The sequence below is a fragment of the Semicossyphus pulcher genome, unplaced genomic scaffold (genome assembly GCF_022749685.1).
Source record: "Semicossyphus pulcher isolate SPU_LCO1_2020_fin unplaced genomic scaffold, fSemPul1.0.p SCAF_17, whole genome shotgun sequence".
Lineage (NCBI taxonomy): Eukaryota > Metazoa > Chordata > Actinopteri > Labriformes > Labridae > Semicossyphus > Semicossyphus pulcher.
This window is the reverse complement of record NW_027211681.1, coordinates 21309023-21324692: the sequence shown is the minus strand read 5'-3', so window position 1 is coordinate 21324692 and position 15670 is coordinate 21309023. Positions and strand designations below refer to the sequence as shown.

Here is a 15670-nt window from a genome sequence, read left to right as displayed (position 1 = left end):
AGAGATTCTTCAAAGGCGGACCTGATCCTGAAAACAACTTGTGTCGTAAATACGTTGCTTAGTGTCGTAATTTCCCTAGCTGCAGCCCAAGCTGTCACACGGTAGCTACATTGAAATTTAATTTGAAAACGCTGCTGCAGAAAAAAACAGAATGGCAGACGAGGAGAAGCTACCGTCTGGATGGGAGAAAAGAATGAGCCGCAGTTCAGGTAATGAAACAAGCTATACGATGCTAAATGTGCTAGCTAGCCAGCCAAATTGCAATATGTGTTCACTTAGCTTATTAGCTAGCAGCCCCTGCATCGTGGTTTACTGCTGCAAAGAGGCAGATAGGTCTTTAAGTTCAATGGGAAGAGGCTGATTGTGATTGTAAACTCTGCGTTTTAGTAATGTTTTGTTAAGTGGGATGTTTGGCTGTTAAAAGCGATGATGCTTCATGATCGCGCCAGAACTGGTTCATTCAACCTGGCTACTGCAGGGCCCTGCATGACGTCATTCTGGTCCAGTGCCTCACCTGCAGAGTGGGCGAGCCTCATCAGGGTTTATACACACATGTACGGTGGAGGGCAAAACACCATATATATACATTCTATCACCTTTACCTCTAAGTTACTTCTCATACTGAGAAGTCCCATCACATTGTGCTTGGGCCCATGGCTGCTTAAAGAGCCCAGCATGATGCAGCATAAATTGATCATGAATAAGTTCTGTGAATCTTAAAGTGTTACATTGCAACACTTTGTATCTGTAGTATAATGGGACCACGGATTGCTGTGGTACTATAGGTAAAGTTGACATTCTGCTGTGACTAAATGAATGCAATTAAGTGTGTAAATCCTCGTTGAAAAAGACACTACTATATCTGCAAAGATATTCATAGACAATCCCTACATTTTCTGAGTATAACGTTGCTAGTGATATTGATCAGGCGTTAAGTGAATTGGTGCATCTTTTAACACAATTACCACAAGTACTTTTTAAGTTGATACCGTTTAAGCATTGTGTTTTCAACTTGCCCCACTGCGCCATTTGTAAAAAATCAATAAACACTGCTCTAATGTCTCTCTCTGTCTCTCTGTCTGTCTGTCTTCCTCTCTTTCTCTTTTCCCTCCAGGCAAAGTGTACTACTTCAACCACATCACCAATGCCAGTCAGTGGGAACGTCCGGTGGGAGACGGCCGTGGAGAGCCAGATAAGGTTATTATGTGTAATTTATAAGTATTTATTGTAATATTAATTTTGTATAGAGCAAATTTAAAAATTAAAGTTACAAAGTGCTTTACAAAATGACATGAAAACAAGACTAGTTCAGTGTACTGATGATTAAAGTTGAGGAAGACAGTTGGTGGTTGTATGAAGCATTGAAACTATTTCCCCCAATAAATAAATTATAAGTTTATGAGCATTGAACTCAAAGAAAACAGTGACACCTGGTGGTTTGCATTAGTCATAGCAGCCCATAAAGACCCATTGTGATGTCAGTCACATGTTTAATAAAAGACTTAAGAAAGAAACCGGCATTGTGTTCATTTTTATCTATATTATTCTTTTCAGAATTGCTACAGTTTTCACACTTTTTTTTTGCAATAGCCTGGAATTGAATAATGAAAAGTAATTATAAAATGATTATTACATGTAGCACAATCTTGTGTGCTGGGTGTTGTCTTTCATAGGAAATGTGATGTGACAAGAACTCCATTGATCACCTGACTCCCCGTTATCAGGTCCATACACATTTTCGGATGTCTTGGTTATTTTATAAACAGTAAAAAAACTCAAAGATACTGCATTCAAAAAGCACAAAAAATATGCAGGTACTGGATAAGAAAAGATTCTAGACGACACTATATTTAGTCCCTTTTCCTCTGCAGTATATTTTGATATATTATTCATATTATTTGAAGCCAGCCAAGCCCCCTTATGTGTTCAGTGAAGCACTTATATGCTTAGAATTATGTAGGATATTAACAAAACTAAGAAGCAATGTGAGGTCAGCTGTGGCTTGTGTTGTGGATCAAGTCAAAATCATCATGACCCTGTCACGCAATGAGTGACAGGTATGATGGGACAGCCGCACGTCAGGTCAGTGAGGATGATTGAGTCACACGCGCAGTTAGGCGTGTCAGCTGTTCAGTGAATGTGTTTCCGTCGTTAGCGGAACCTCGTCCCCGTGCCGCTTAACGCTGTGGCAACATGAACGGACCGTTGGCGGAGCAGAGGTGTCACTTCTAGCACCTGCTGCACACACACAGCATGAGGTTGTATGTGCCGACGGGAGGTAGGATGTGTGAGCTTTCGGTTCTAAAAGTCCCCTCACCGGGCTTGTCTTGCTGATTGAACATACATTTGCGGTAACAACTTGTCATGAACCCAGCAGCCCACAAGTTTATTTGTAGTCGCTAAACCAAGTGTGGTAGAAGTAGGAGGGGGTTTTTGTTTTGTAAAATAAATAGACTTAAGAGTCCTTAAAGTATAATTAATTGTTTATATGTACCTGAAAACAGTGAATTAATCTGGTATAATGTTTTATATTGCAATAAATATCACAGAACAAAAAGTTATCACAATGTCACATCAATTATCAATATGTCACACCTCCTATGTGAAGCCAGACCTCCATCTTCTAAATTCAGATATCTTGATGCCATTAGAGGACAAAACGCGGCTAAGTGAGGATATTAAAGGGAAAGTCTTAGATTACTTCCCCAAATATTCTTTATTGCTCAGACTCGGGTTGCTCAGTTCACTCACAGCTGGAAACAGGGCAGGCTACCCCTCCCAAAACACATAACCTTATCTTCATTCCTATTGTGCACCAATAAACACATCAGTTCCTTTAAAAAAAACAACATTTTTTCTCTGCTAAGATGTGTTCTCTTACATTGACAATAGAGCAAAAAGAGCTACAGTTATGTTTTAATTAGAATACCCCTTTTCTTTTTTGTAACACTGCGATATAACACTGATACCCCCAAGGGGCCCCAAAACAGCATCTTGCATAGGGCCCCCACAAAGCTAGAAACGGCTCTGGTGTTTGTAAACAGAAGTAGGTCTTGTAGGACTTTCACTTTCTCATGGTTCAAAGAACGTTCGTTACGCACCTGTTAGTTAAGACGTGAACCTGAGGGCGGTGTGTGTTTTAACCTACTGTTTATTGTGTAGCCTGTCTGCATCACATTCAATGAGTCAGTCCTTCTCTCTAATTTTACTGCCTTGAAATACATATTTGTAATATATATTTGTGATAATCAATAAAGCTCTCAAACAGACCTTTTATAAAAGCGAACATTTTGACTTATAATAACATGAAAATAAGCGTCATTAATGACCTTATAGATGGCCCTGTTGTATTTAGGTGTCCAGTATGCTATGATAGTGAGACGTTACGCTTGTGTGCACAATACCAGGACTGTAGTAGCTAAATAGAACTCAGCCATTGTTAATTTTATTTGTGACTTCTGTGCTTTTTTACTGTGACATGTCAGAAGTTTGGTTAGTTTATTGTTCTCATTAGCCAGACTCTGATCAGTTTCTTCTGTTCGCTCTCTCAGGTACGCTGCTCTCACCTCCTGGTGAAACACAACGAGTCACGTCGTCCATCTTCTTGGCGGGAACAAAATATCACACGGACTAAAGACGAGGCCCTGGAACTCATTCAGAGTACGTCAGGCATCAGGGAGGGAGGGGAGATGTCTTCTGATTAGGTCTGATTGAATGTGTTCTTTATTTCTGTGCAGAGTACATAGAAGAGATCAAGTCAGGAGAGGAGAAGTTTGAGGCCCTGGCTTCTCAGTTCAGCGACTGCAGCTCAGCGAAAAACGGAGGAGATCTGGGATTGTTTGGAAGAGGTACAAACTCGCACACAATAATCATACACACACAACAAAACAGAAGTATATTCCTAATTATGGATACACATACCAGTTCTATACGTTTATCATATGTTGCTAAATATATTGGTCTAATTTTGTAAAGATGATGCGTCGAAGATGTGTGTCAAAGGTGTTACTGGTTAGGCTTTTAAATTCAGATACAAACAACCAAAACAGATGAAGAAGAGTGGCTTAAAAGATAAGAATTGTGAATATCTATACCTTTCTTATGATCAACAATTTCAATGAAAAAACAACAAATCCATTTTAACAAGTATTATCTCTGGCCAAAGCCTGATATTGCATATATCTCTAAAGAGCGACATTGTTGTCCAGAATGTGTCAAAAACACGTCTGTGAGATGCAGTGTCGCTCTGATTGAGTTCTTTCTTTATTATGATGAACTTCCATATTATGGGATGGATGAATGAGCTGAATTCATCCTCAAAAGACAGTATTTTGCTATGTTAGCATTATAGCAAATCGTCCCTCCCTGTAGGCGAGCAAGCTGACATTAGCTAACAAGAAAAAAGAAGAGGTCCCCCAAACGGATCGAAAGCAGTGCCGATGTTGGTACTAGTTTTCAACTGACACGTAGACTGTATAAAAAGATGGACGACATGACAGCTCCCTAAAAATGAAGCCAAACCCTCTCTATCGCCCCCTGCTGACTGGTGGCAGGATAGGTCATAGAGCCCGCCTCCTCCATGTTAACAGATGGGACATGAGTCAAACTATAAAATCAAAATACACGTCAAATAAATTTTTCTCAAACATGGTTTCTGTCATTATAGTTAGTTCTTATCATGCTGATTTACGTCCAAGTGTTTATTTTTCTGACAAGTTTATTTTTAATTAGTTATTTGATGATGTAAAAAGGATGATTGACAGCTCTGTTGACAAATACGGCTCCTGCAGCCGATCTGTTCCTGATTAGCAGAGTAGAGGAGGAACGGTGAGAGGAGACGTCACTAAAACCATCACTACCATCATGTGATTGTTTGCTTCAGACCAACACAGAGGAGCTGTTCTGCTGTTAAATACTCTGATGTGCGGGATCCTTGCTTGGTAATTTAAGTGTGTGTTTTTGTTAGTGGAAGTGGCTACAGCGGCTCCAACCGCTGATCTCTACTGCGCAACTCTGGCTCAAACTTGACATGGGCAAACGGGAAAAACAGGACAAAGACAAGAGTCATGATTGAGCTTAAAGGAGAAGTTTGGTATTTTTAAACCTGGGTCCCTATTTGTACAAATTTGTGTGCCGAAATGACTCATAGGAGCAAAAACTTTTGGAATCGGTCCAGTAGATGGAACTTCTCCTTCAGTGTATTGGAAATTAAGCAACACAGGAATTTATGTACAAACAGTCCACTTTTTGTTTTGAATGTGAGTCTGACTTTAATTCAAAGTGTTTGTTGTGTTTTAGGACAAATGCAGAAGCCCTTTGAAGACGCCTCCTTCGCTCTCAAAGTGGGAGACATGAGCGGTCCCGTTTTCACTGACTCTGGAGTCCACATCATCCTTCGTACGGGTTGAAAGGAACAAGCCACACACTGTACTTCCCTCTTACAACACACACACACACACACACACACAAAGTAAAACCAAACTAGACCTGTGATTTAGCTTAATGACACATGCCAACAATAAACAAAGCTTATGGGCTGATTGCATTATTTAAAGTGGGATGAATTTGTCCCTCGCACATAATTTCATTAACATCAAAGAGAATTGCAGATTTTTCCTGTAGGACCTCAAGCTTTTATTAACAACGGCAATGTCAGTATATAAAAACATGAGTGCCTGTGACTCTGTTGAAGTGAGTGCCCGCGTGTTCACAGTTTCACACGATGTGAGAAGTTTGAGAATGCGTCTGTAAAAGCTTTTGTTTTTGTATGTGCATGTCTTCACAAGGACCATTTACTGTATGTTTCTACTGTACGTCTGCCAAAGCAGCCTCTCTATCTGTATACTTCATTTGGAAATACGTTCACGAGATGTTTAAAATACTTCCCGGCCATTTAAGACCCCTGCAGTCAAAGAAAACACGGTTATTCTCTATATTTGAATTGTTTTGCAGGTATTCCATTACAAAGACTCATTGTCGCACGTTTCCCTGCTCCCCTAAGGATATGCAAAGATGGCACAGTTGAACATGTCCAGGTTTTAACAATCAGCTCCACCGCTTTTAAAAGCACCAAAGTTCACATGAACTGTTTCTCTGTCATTGGAGTTATTCTTCCATCTATTAAAAGAAACTCTTTTTGTAAGTCTGTTTTGCTTTGTTCCTCATTTTTCAGGACACATTCATCTTACCCACAGATTAATTAGAGACAGGCGGGTGGGCAGGACTTTATGTAGATGGGAATGAAATGAGGAAGCGGCTTTAGGTGCAAAAAGTCCAAATGACCGTACCAGCTTGAAGTTCTGTTTGTGCAAAGCAGAGAGGCAACAACCTGAAAATTCTTATTACATTATAAAAGGTGAGTTATGTTTGATCTTATCCTTGAATCATAGGGAACGATGAACTGTAGAATAGAAGAAATACCGAAATATAAAAAATACTTTGGATTGTAAATAAGTTTGTTACCTAAAGGAAGATGTTTGCCTGCTGTGTTATTCCAGTGAAATCAAGAGACTCGTCTGTAAAATGGTAATTTGCTTCTATTTTACACATTGTGACACTTTTTCTATTAAAGAAAGTTCCTGGTAAGTGTGCGAGTGCTTAGTGCTGTCCCACTGTCAGTCATCAAGATCATGAGGGCTCTGATGCGGACTTTACGTGAGTCTGCATAGCTACAGACTTTCCTTTGGTAGTTACCCGGAGTTCATAGCCAACTTGGTGACATATACAAACATGATTACCAAGCTCTCCATTAAATGTAAACAAATGTTCGTACACTGAAGTAGCGTTCAATAAAGTTTGAACAAAAAAAAAAAAACTACATGTAATCAAAGTGAGCGACAGGAACCACATATTATGCTGTTCACTGTTGTTGAGACTTGTTACTGGTTAGATGTAGCTCAATATGAGCTGGAATATCATATTAGGACAAAGTGAGATATATTTTCTTAAAATCAGATTTATTGTCTAAAGAGTGTTCGGTGCGCAGGCTTTAGGATGGAGATTGGGACTGGGCCCGTGAATGTCTGTACCAAATCCCATCCAATAAATGTTGAGATATTTCAGTCTGAACCAAAGTTGTTTACCCAGCTACAAAGTGATAAACGGCCTTGACAACACTTTGGGCAGTTAATTTGAGAGAGAAAATATATAAACGTCTGCCCCATCAAAGCTTTGAGCTCATTCAGTTTGAATCATTGGCCCAAAAAATGCATTTAAAAAAAGACAATATTTCAGCATTTTTTGACACACCCTTCCTCCTCTGTGTTGTTTCATTTCCCAATAATCCAAACATTTAATTTCCTCAAATCTGACCTCAGTGGAAGGCCTCTCTATGTTGTACTTTCTACTATCCATTTTTCTGATTGTCTTCTCCTTTATTTCTTTATAATTTCCATTAAAATACAAGTTAAGTCCGGCCTGTGCTTATCACTGATAAAAGAACAAAGTTCGATGACCAGAGTGGGAGCAACAACATCGACTGTTTGGGCGTTTTGGAAAAGGTAGAAAACGTGTGAGGGCATGCAGGACGGGCGTGGCCTCCTCCACAGAACAAGCAGACATGGAGGAAGTTGTTGCCAAATAAATGACCTTGAAAAACCTTTTTCTAAATGTTTTCCATCACCCAGCAGTGGTTGGTCTGCCAGAGAGGGTAGGCGGAGCTAAGCGGTCTCTGCAAGTGTTGCGAGTAAACAGTAATCTACTATGACTTTTATGAAGTTCTGTTGACAATCTGTAAATTGTTTTTGCTTGAGAGTTAATGAAATGATAATTATGTCTTTATCTATGTCCTCTGTGTTTGTCTAACATTCCAGTTTCTCTTTGGTCATGCTCTCTTTTTCAACCCCACCTCTTCTCCTCCTGAGTCTCCTCCTCTTTCTGTCGTACTCCCCTGTCCTCTGCTGTTGGACTGGGCCCTATAGAGAGTGTGATTCAGCTCCGTTTGTGCCGGGCCACAACCTGGTGGGGGAGGGCTTTGACGTGGTCACGCAGAAGCGTAAAGGAGCCTATGTGATTGACGTGAAGACTTACCTCACCCCGGGAGGCAACTGTACTCTCTGCCGCAACCCTCTGCAAGGAAACAAGCTGCAGAAGGTAATTAAATGAAATGAATAAACAATAACTTTGCAGCAATTTTATTAGCTGATCCTACTTTATGCTTGCTTTCTGACCTTGTTGTTGTCCCTTTAATTTTCAGCTGCCAGCGTCTGTTGTGGACTGGCGTGCTATAAGCCAATGCAATGCTGACCTTTATAGCAGTGAACACACCTCTGTCAGGTATTTTATTATACAGCATCATCATCACTGACAAAGGGATATCAGCTATTTTCATTCATAATTAATTTTCTTAATACAGCTTAGTGAATAACAGTCTTTTTTATCGTTGTCAGACTATAGTCGATGAGATCCGAGATTGCCACAGGGGCAATGTGCACTCTTGCCAAAAACTGCAGTTTCGCAAATGGCCATTAGATACTCGTATAAAAAAAACCTTCTCTAAAGCTCAAATAAACGTGTTTATAACATTAATAAAAGCTGTAAAGTGTCTTTTAAATAAAGTAGTTTTCTTGTTGATTCTTGTGTCCACAGCTCGCTGGTTAACACTTACACCTCTGAAGACAGCTCAGACTGGAAGGTAAGAAACATCTCACAGCTGTTGTTGCCATTTCTGCATATTATTATCGCAATTTATTGATGTGCAGACCTTTAATTGTTTTAGATATTTTACCACTGCTGTGTCATCTTTGTCCTGAATTTTGAAGAACTTTGCAACCCCAAAAAAAAAACATTCTAAAGGCCCTGGAAACTTCAACGGCTTCAAATAGTAAAAATGCATATATGATATCAGAGTTGAGTGTGTCATAATGCATCCACAAAAATCTGAGTGAAAATAAATGTTCAGAACCACGAGAAAATCTTCTTGAAAAACAGCTCATTTGGCTATTCAGACCATTTCTCAGGACTGTGTAGGCGTGGCAGATCCCATGTTGATTGACACCTGCCGGGGTCCGCCTGTCCGCGTTCTCATGGCAACTGTCAACACAACAATGGCGCATGGAAAAAGCAGTGTTTCCTCTAGGATTTTTTTCAGCAGCAGGGTAGAGGGTTTGTTGGTCACCCAGGTGTGTGCGCATGTGCATATTATCTCTCGCAATTCAGTTCTCACAGCATATTTCTCTCCTCATTTCAGTATGATACTGTGCTGCTCGCTGGAGGGAGATCGCCAGGGAGCTGAGAGTTTGATACTGAGCGCACAGCTGATATGGGCACGTGGATTGTTTACACTGCGTGTAAGAACTGCATATGTATGCCGATGTCAGCGATGCGGAGCGGACCCTCTTTTGCCGTTAGAAGTAAACTGGTCCCGCTGTTGTTTATTTGGTTGCCAAGACTTCGCGAGTTCACTGTTTCAGTGGTCTTCCTCAATGAGGAGAGGATGGACGATCGTTGATTTGAATCGGAAATCTCCAAAGAGTCGTTCAATTACAACTTCTGAAGCAGCGGCTGCAACAATTCAATAAATGTATGTAGCAAAACACTGCTGCTTCTCCAAGTCCGCCAAAATAAAAGAATGACACGTTGTCATCTCAAATTGTAGATGTGCACCCCGGGACAGCACGCACAGGCATGATGGGGGAAAAGGAGATCGTTCGGTAGGTAATTGCAACAGGTATGTGCAGAGACGTTCAGGGTATGTGGACAAGAGTTAGCTCAGACTCAGAGAGGAAGATTGATCGCGAGCCGAGAAGAGATATTGCACCTGTGAGGGCGGGACAACTGCGGTTGATTGGCTCAAGGAAATTTATGATGTGATAAATAACATACATAACCACGCCCAATTTAACCCCAGTGTCAGGGAAGTTAACAAAGAAGGAATGGCAATAACTCGAGTTTGGATTAAAACTAATTTCTAAAACTAAGATACTTAGTACATAAGACCCTAAATTACACAGGATTTTGTGGATTTGGGTTTCCAGGGGCTTTAAGGCTCATTAGTTTTCCTAATGCTAACAGTATTTGCAAATTAATGTGTTTTATAGACAAATGGTTAAATACATCATGTCATGATGATTTCAAGCAGCTTATGAGCCTTCATCTTTTAATTTATTTTATCAGGTCGGCCTAAATCTTCCTGGCTTCGAGGTGGGAGGAACTCGCTCCGCTGTGTATAACTTTGCTTCACGTAGGTCAAGAGAGGACCGGTACTCCTTTAGCATCCACAGGCTCACCTGCAGCCACTATAGGTAAAGTGTGAAGATCGCTGCATCCTGAAGATGTTTCAGTCAAGTTTGTTTGGATAATTTCAGCTGACATAATTAACTCTTCTGTTTCTGTGATTAGTTACCGTGTGTCAGATAGACCGCCTCTCAGCACCGAGTTCATAAATGATTTGGCCAGACTGCCAAGTGTTTATAACTCCAACTCAAAGGCTCAGTACAGAAATCTCATACTTATCTATGGCACACACTACATCCGCCAGGTTGTAACACACATACATCATTTTAAAATTCAGATTTGAAAATTACAGTAAATTTTTTGTCTCAACAATATTGTTCTTCATTTCAGGCTTATCTTGGGGGGCGTTTCAGGCGAGTCACAGCTGCACGCACCTGTTTGTCCTCCCTGAATGGGCTCTCATCACATAAGGTACATGTGCAGTTTACACAGTGAACGTGCAAATGTTGTTAAGTTGCCTTGAAAGAAAACATCTTGAGTTGGGAAAAATTAACAAACAGTAATAGAAATCATTTGTGTGCTGTTTTTTTCCACTCCCCTTCACAACTGTTGTCATTTGTTTACATTTTTAAACATATGAAACTAGAGGGTAAAATGACACTGATTCTCAGTTGATTTATTATATATAAATGTACCCATTGAGAGTAAAATTAACAAAAAGGCAGGGTACACTTTAGGGTGTGGCCATCTGTGATTGACAAGCTGCTACCAGAGCAACCCGTCAACCAGGGCAGGGTTGTAGCAAAGCGTTTCCGCCCTGTCATCCAAATACGATAACTTCAGACTCAAACAAAACAAGATGGCGACAACCATAATGCTAAACTGGTGGCTTCAATAGGTTTATTGTTTTCACCTGTCTGATTAGTCTCCCCTTTCCCTAATTGTATATATTCTTCCCCCTTTTCTTTGACAGTTCGTTTTGTCCAACATTTTTCAACCCTGGCTCTACTGGTGTTTGCACCTGTTTAGCTGCACCTTGACGTTTTCCTTTTGATATTTAAGTTCTTGGGCTGGATCAGTAAGCCTGTAGTAAAGTCTACATCTGGGTACTCTGTTTTTGTTTTAACCCTAACGCACCTGTGCAGGTATTCAGTTTGCAGGTCTTCGGGACCATTCAGAGTATGAATGTGTTGTCAGGTGTTTAACCACTAACTACTGCTTTCAATTTAAATCCAGCCCGATAACCTCCGCCTCTAAAATATCATCTTGTTTGCCCTCCTGTCCTTTAGGTCCACTCCTGCTTGTCATGGGGAGTCTCTGTCAGCCTGGGGAAGGTAAAATTATCTGGTGGCCATGATTCTTGCTCCAAGGTCTTACAGAACAGGGACACTTCCACCCGGTACAGTTCTGGTATCCACCACCACTACACATCAGTGGAAGGAGGGACTGGCTGGTCTGGGGAGTTTTCACTCACTCGTGATGACTCCCAAGGCTACAGGAATTGGCTGAACACCCTGAAGGACCACCCAGATGTTGTCAAGTATTCCCTAAAACCGATGTATGAGCTGGCGCCACAGTGGACAAAAAGGATAGGACTGAAGGCTGCAACAGAAGAGTACTTAGAAGAGAATGCCATCAGTACCACATCCAGAACACCCAACTGTGGCTACAATCCTAACCTGGATTACAACTGCTGTCCAAAACAGGCCTGGAGGGGAACACTGGTGGTGACCATCAACAGAGCCTGGGATCTGGAAGGAGACTATGCAGGCCCAACTGATGCGTGTGTAGAGAACAAGTGAACATGATGCAATGTACAAAAATGTTTTTCTTGTTATTTATTTTCTTTCAATGTTTTTCCGACTCACAGGTATGTCAAGATGCGGTACGGTTCGATCTTCCGCACCACTAGGATGATCGAGTCAAACAACCCCCGCTGGAACGCTCGTTTTGATCTGGGCAATGTCAGTAGTAATCTTTTCATTCACATCCAATCAAAGGTGGAAGAATAGCAAGTTGCTTAAAGCCTACATTCAGCCAATGGTTACAGTTTCTGTTAAATCATGCAAAGAGAAGAGGTCGATACCCCTCTCGTATCTGCGCAATAAGTTTGAAGCTTCTCTTTCCTACAAAACCAGAAAATAGTTAACTCGTTTTGGTCAATAAGAAGTTAAGATCTTTGCTAACAAAACAATTATATACCATAGGTTTGTAATTTTGGTTATAAAACGTTAAATAAAATATAAAAGGATTTAATCTGACAACAGATAAAAAGCACTGCTGGTATTTAAAAAGCAGATGTAGCCACTATGAACTTCATAGTATGAAGTCTGCAGTTTGACTGTCACGTTACACTTATAGTAATATTCAGTGTATATGTGACCTGGTCTTAAAATGACAGGAGTGGACACAAAAATAAATTGTATGTGGGTCTTTATTCCCCGACTGGACTTATACAAAACATAAGAACAGCATTAATCCTTTTAATTCAGGATTGTAGAAAATCTCAGTCTTCACAGTACAGGATGCTATCCTGCACTTTTGTTCTAATAAATGTGGTTCAAACTACTCCCTTTAATGCTGGACAACATAAACAAATAGACAACAGTAGTAGCTGGCTTTTTCACTCCAGTGTGTAGCCTGCACATAGACACACACACACCTGGATCTCAACCCCACGTAACTCCCCTGCTGCCCTGCTGTTCAGTCTTTCCCCACAGCGCAGCAGATATCACACACTCAACACGTTTCCTCGATCTTAATGTTTACAGGTATATTTTCCGCCACAGGGACAAAGATACACACCTCAGCGGTCCTGCGTTTCGCGAACGTTCTGTTTACTTCCGCCCAGGCGTGTCTACAGTCTCATGGGAGCTCCGTACTCTCGCGCGTCTAGCCCTGCGCTGCTCTTAAAGAGACAGTACTACCTTAGTAAGGAGAGGCAGCTCTTATAGTGATAATAGCTAGAGTTTATCATATTAGGCTTTCAAAACGCCATAAAAACAGTCTCTAGTTCACCCGGCTACAAATAAGACACATTTTTAATACTTTTTAACTTCGTCAAAAAAGTGAGCTGCGACCAGTATATCAGTTATAAATGCAGAGAGAATATTTTATTATGTTATGGTATTTTGCGCAGACGATGGAGCTTTAATCTAGCTAAAGCTTTGTGACGGACATGCGCTGAAGGCAATATCACGCAGGAAGGCAGAATCGTAATCTTATCCCTGTATCAGAAAACATAATTCACAATAAAGTGATTGAGGAAGCTAAATAGTTGGGCGAGGCTAATTTCAGTTGTTTGGATCGACTTTGAGTTGGTGATGTGAGGCGATTTTTTTCAAATGTTGCACCTGACCAAGTCAGAAAGCCAGACAGTATGACTTGATGAATGTGTTTCAAATCAAAATAAATATTTTTTTTTTTTTACTAAATAGCTATAGCTCAAGAAGACCTGTGCACACCTGAATTGTGACAGGTGCGTCAGAGGGAGGTGCAGTCTTGAAACAATACACTGTCTCTTGTTGCTATTAATATTTATATCATATCATCGACGTTTGGTCGTACCGACCCAACCTGATAAAGCAACAAGTGAGACAGTGTGCGGGAGTTTCTTCACCTCTTGTTTCAAGGCTAAATAACAATAGAAAGATTTTATGGTAGATAAAAAGGGGGTCTAGAGGAAGTGATTTGCTTTCAGAGTCAGTCAAGTGGCCGTTTGAAGGTATAATAAGCAGGATTTTTCTTGCATTTTGTCAACAACACATTCAAACACGGCCCCTCCTCCTGGGCTCTTTGTCACCAGAAGCTCACTCTCACTCTCTCGTGCAAAAGCACGGCCACCCCGCCGAGCTTACACCAATCCCATCACGGTTAGCTTTGCGCTAGCATGCTAACCGCCAATTAGCATGTCCTACCCTGTTTGAGGCACCTACCTGTCCAACAGAAAGAAGGCCAACTCTGCATCGCTCTTTCTCAATGTTCGCTGGTCTGAATGGGTCCCAGTTGCTACTTTGAACCACTCCCACACTCACCTGTACGCTGTGATTGGCTCAGGGAACCACAACAGCGCCCCTCCTGAAAACATCCAGTGCAAAGCAAAACAACAGAATAGATGCAGGGGGAAGGGTCTCACAAGGGTCTGCACACACACTCACCAACACACATGTATAGAGGCCCATAAGTGATGATTTATATATTTGCAAAAATCTATATTTTATTTTTTTAAGGAAAATCTTACTTATTATACCTTTAAAGAACGGCTGTTTTTGGCACTTCAGTATTTGCGTCATTTTAAAAACTAAACTGCATTGTGCACGCTGGCAGGTTAAAAATGTCAAGGAGTTAGCTGTAACTCAAGCTAACTTACGCACTGCAGATATAACTCACTGCTTTTGCAACCAGTGCAGTCGAGGGTGTTGTTTTCTAACTTTTACACAGAGACTGGTTAGCTGTTTACCTGTTTCCAGCTTTTTTGGTCAGATAATTTCATGCTCACTGCTCAAGTGGGACTGCTCCTCCTTATTAAACATCTTTCGAGCTTTCTACGCTGCTCCTTAACATACTTTAATCAACTTTAATACTCTAAAACGTTTCATGTCAACAACCATAACAACCTTTCTTGAATATTTGGTAAACACAATATATAGAGTGTTTTATATAATTCTATTCTAATGTTTCCTCTTTTATTTATAAAGGTGGACACAAGCTTGGGCCTGAAGGTCGAACTCTGGGATGAAGACCTGCGGTATGATGACCTTCTTATTTCATGCGCAATGAGGGACATCAAACAGGGGTCGTACATACACACCTCCTCAATAGGTGAAAGTGGTGTGGAGTTCGAGCACACTCTGACCTGCGACCCTCACCTCACTGGAGACAAGTGTGACGAGTACAAGCCGTCTCCATAGTGAGAAATGTTTCTGGGTGTCACGCTCTGTGCAAATGCTGATGACGTTCCTAAAATCAGCTGGTGTTTTTCCTTAAATGCAATAAATCAGACGGTCACACAGTATCCTGACACACATACATTTTTTGTTATCTTTCTGGTGTCAATAAAGACTTTGAAAAAATGTGAGTGTTTCATTAATGCTCCAATTATTAGCTTGCCTCAATAATGCAGGAAATGCTGGAAGGAGCATGCATCCAGATGGCCATTAATAAACAAGTCAGTACGAGTTCATGGGACTGTGCTTATGGATAAATAATGGGTCTAAAAGAGTAACCGTAAGATATCAATCTTATAAACAAATACAAATGATTTAACAGAGATCTGTGTTTGTGCTACTCGACTGTCTTGGTTCACTCTTACGGCCCATTCTTTTTTTTAAATTTCTTGCAACATCAAGAAATAAAAAGTAAAGAAGAAAAACAACCACAAAAATAACAATATAAATACCTTACTTAGAAACATCTCCTGCTTTGTGACATGCAGTTACACACTCTGCTGCCAGCTCTACTGTCTGGCTCGCTTCTCCCAGAGGGATTTAAATCAGTT

At 40.7% G+C, this 15670-nt stretch overlaps 2 protein-coding genes across 2 annotated transcripts; both read left to right on the top strand.

Annotated features, from left to right (window-relative positions):
* The first annotated feature begins 75 nt into the window (after positions 1-75).
* pin1 (peptidylprolyl cis/trans isomerase, NIMA-interacting 1) lies at positions 76-6142 on the top strand. Its single transcript, XM_069665996.1, has 5 exons — positions 76-209; positions 1115-1197; positions 3552-3660; positions 3738-3848; positions 5299-6142. Exons 1-5 carry the CDS (start codon positions 152-154, stop codon positions 5406-5408), a joined length of 471 nt encoding a protein of 156 aa, XP_069522097.1. The 5' UTR covers positions 76-151; the 3' UTR covers positions 5409-6142.
* Positions 6143-7824: 1682 nt separating this feature from the next.
* LOC138595244 (perforin-1-like) lies at positions 7825-15186 on the top strand. The gene is made up of 9 exons (XM_069666604.1): positions 7825-8091; positions 8195-8274; positions 8587-8632; positions 10114-10241; positions 10339-10477; positions 10564-10644; positions 11463-11956; positions 12044-12137; positions 14871-15186. Exons 1-9 carry the CDS (start codon positions 7825-7827, stop codon positions 15081-15083), a joined length of 1542 nt encoding a protein of 513 aa, XP_069522705.1. The 3' UTR covers positions 15084-15186.
* The last annotated feature ends 484 nt before the right edge of the window (positions 15187-15670 follow it).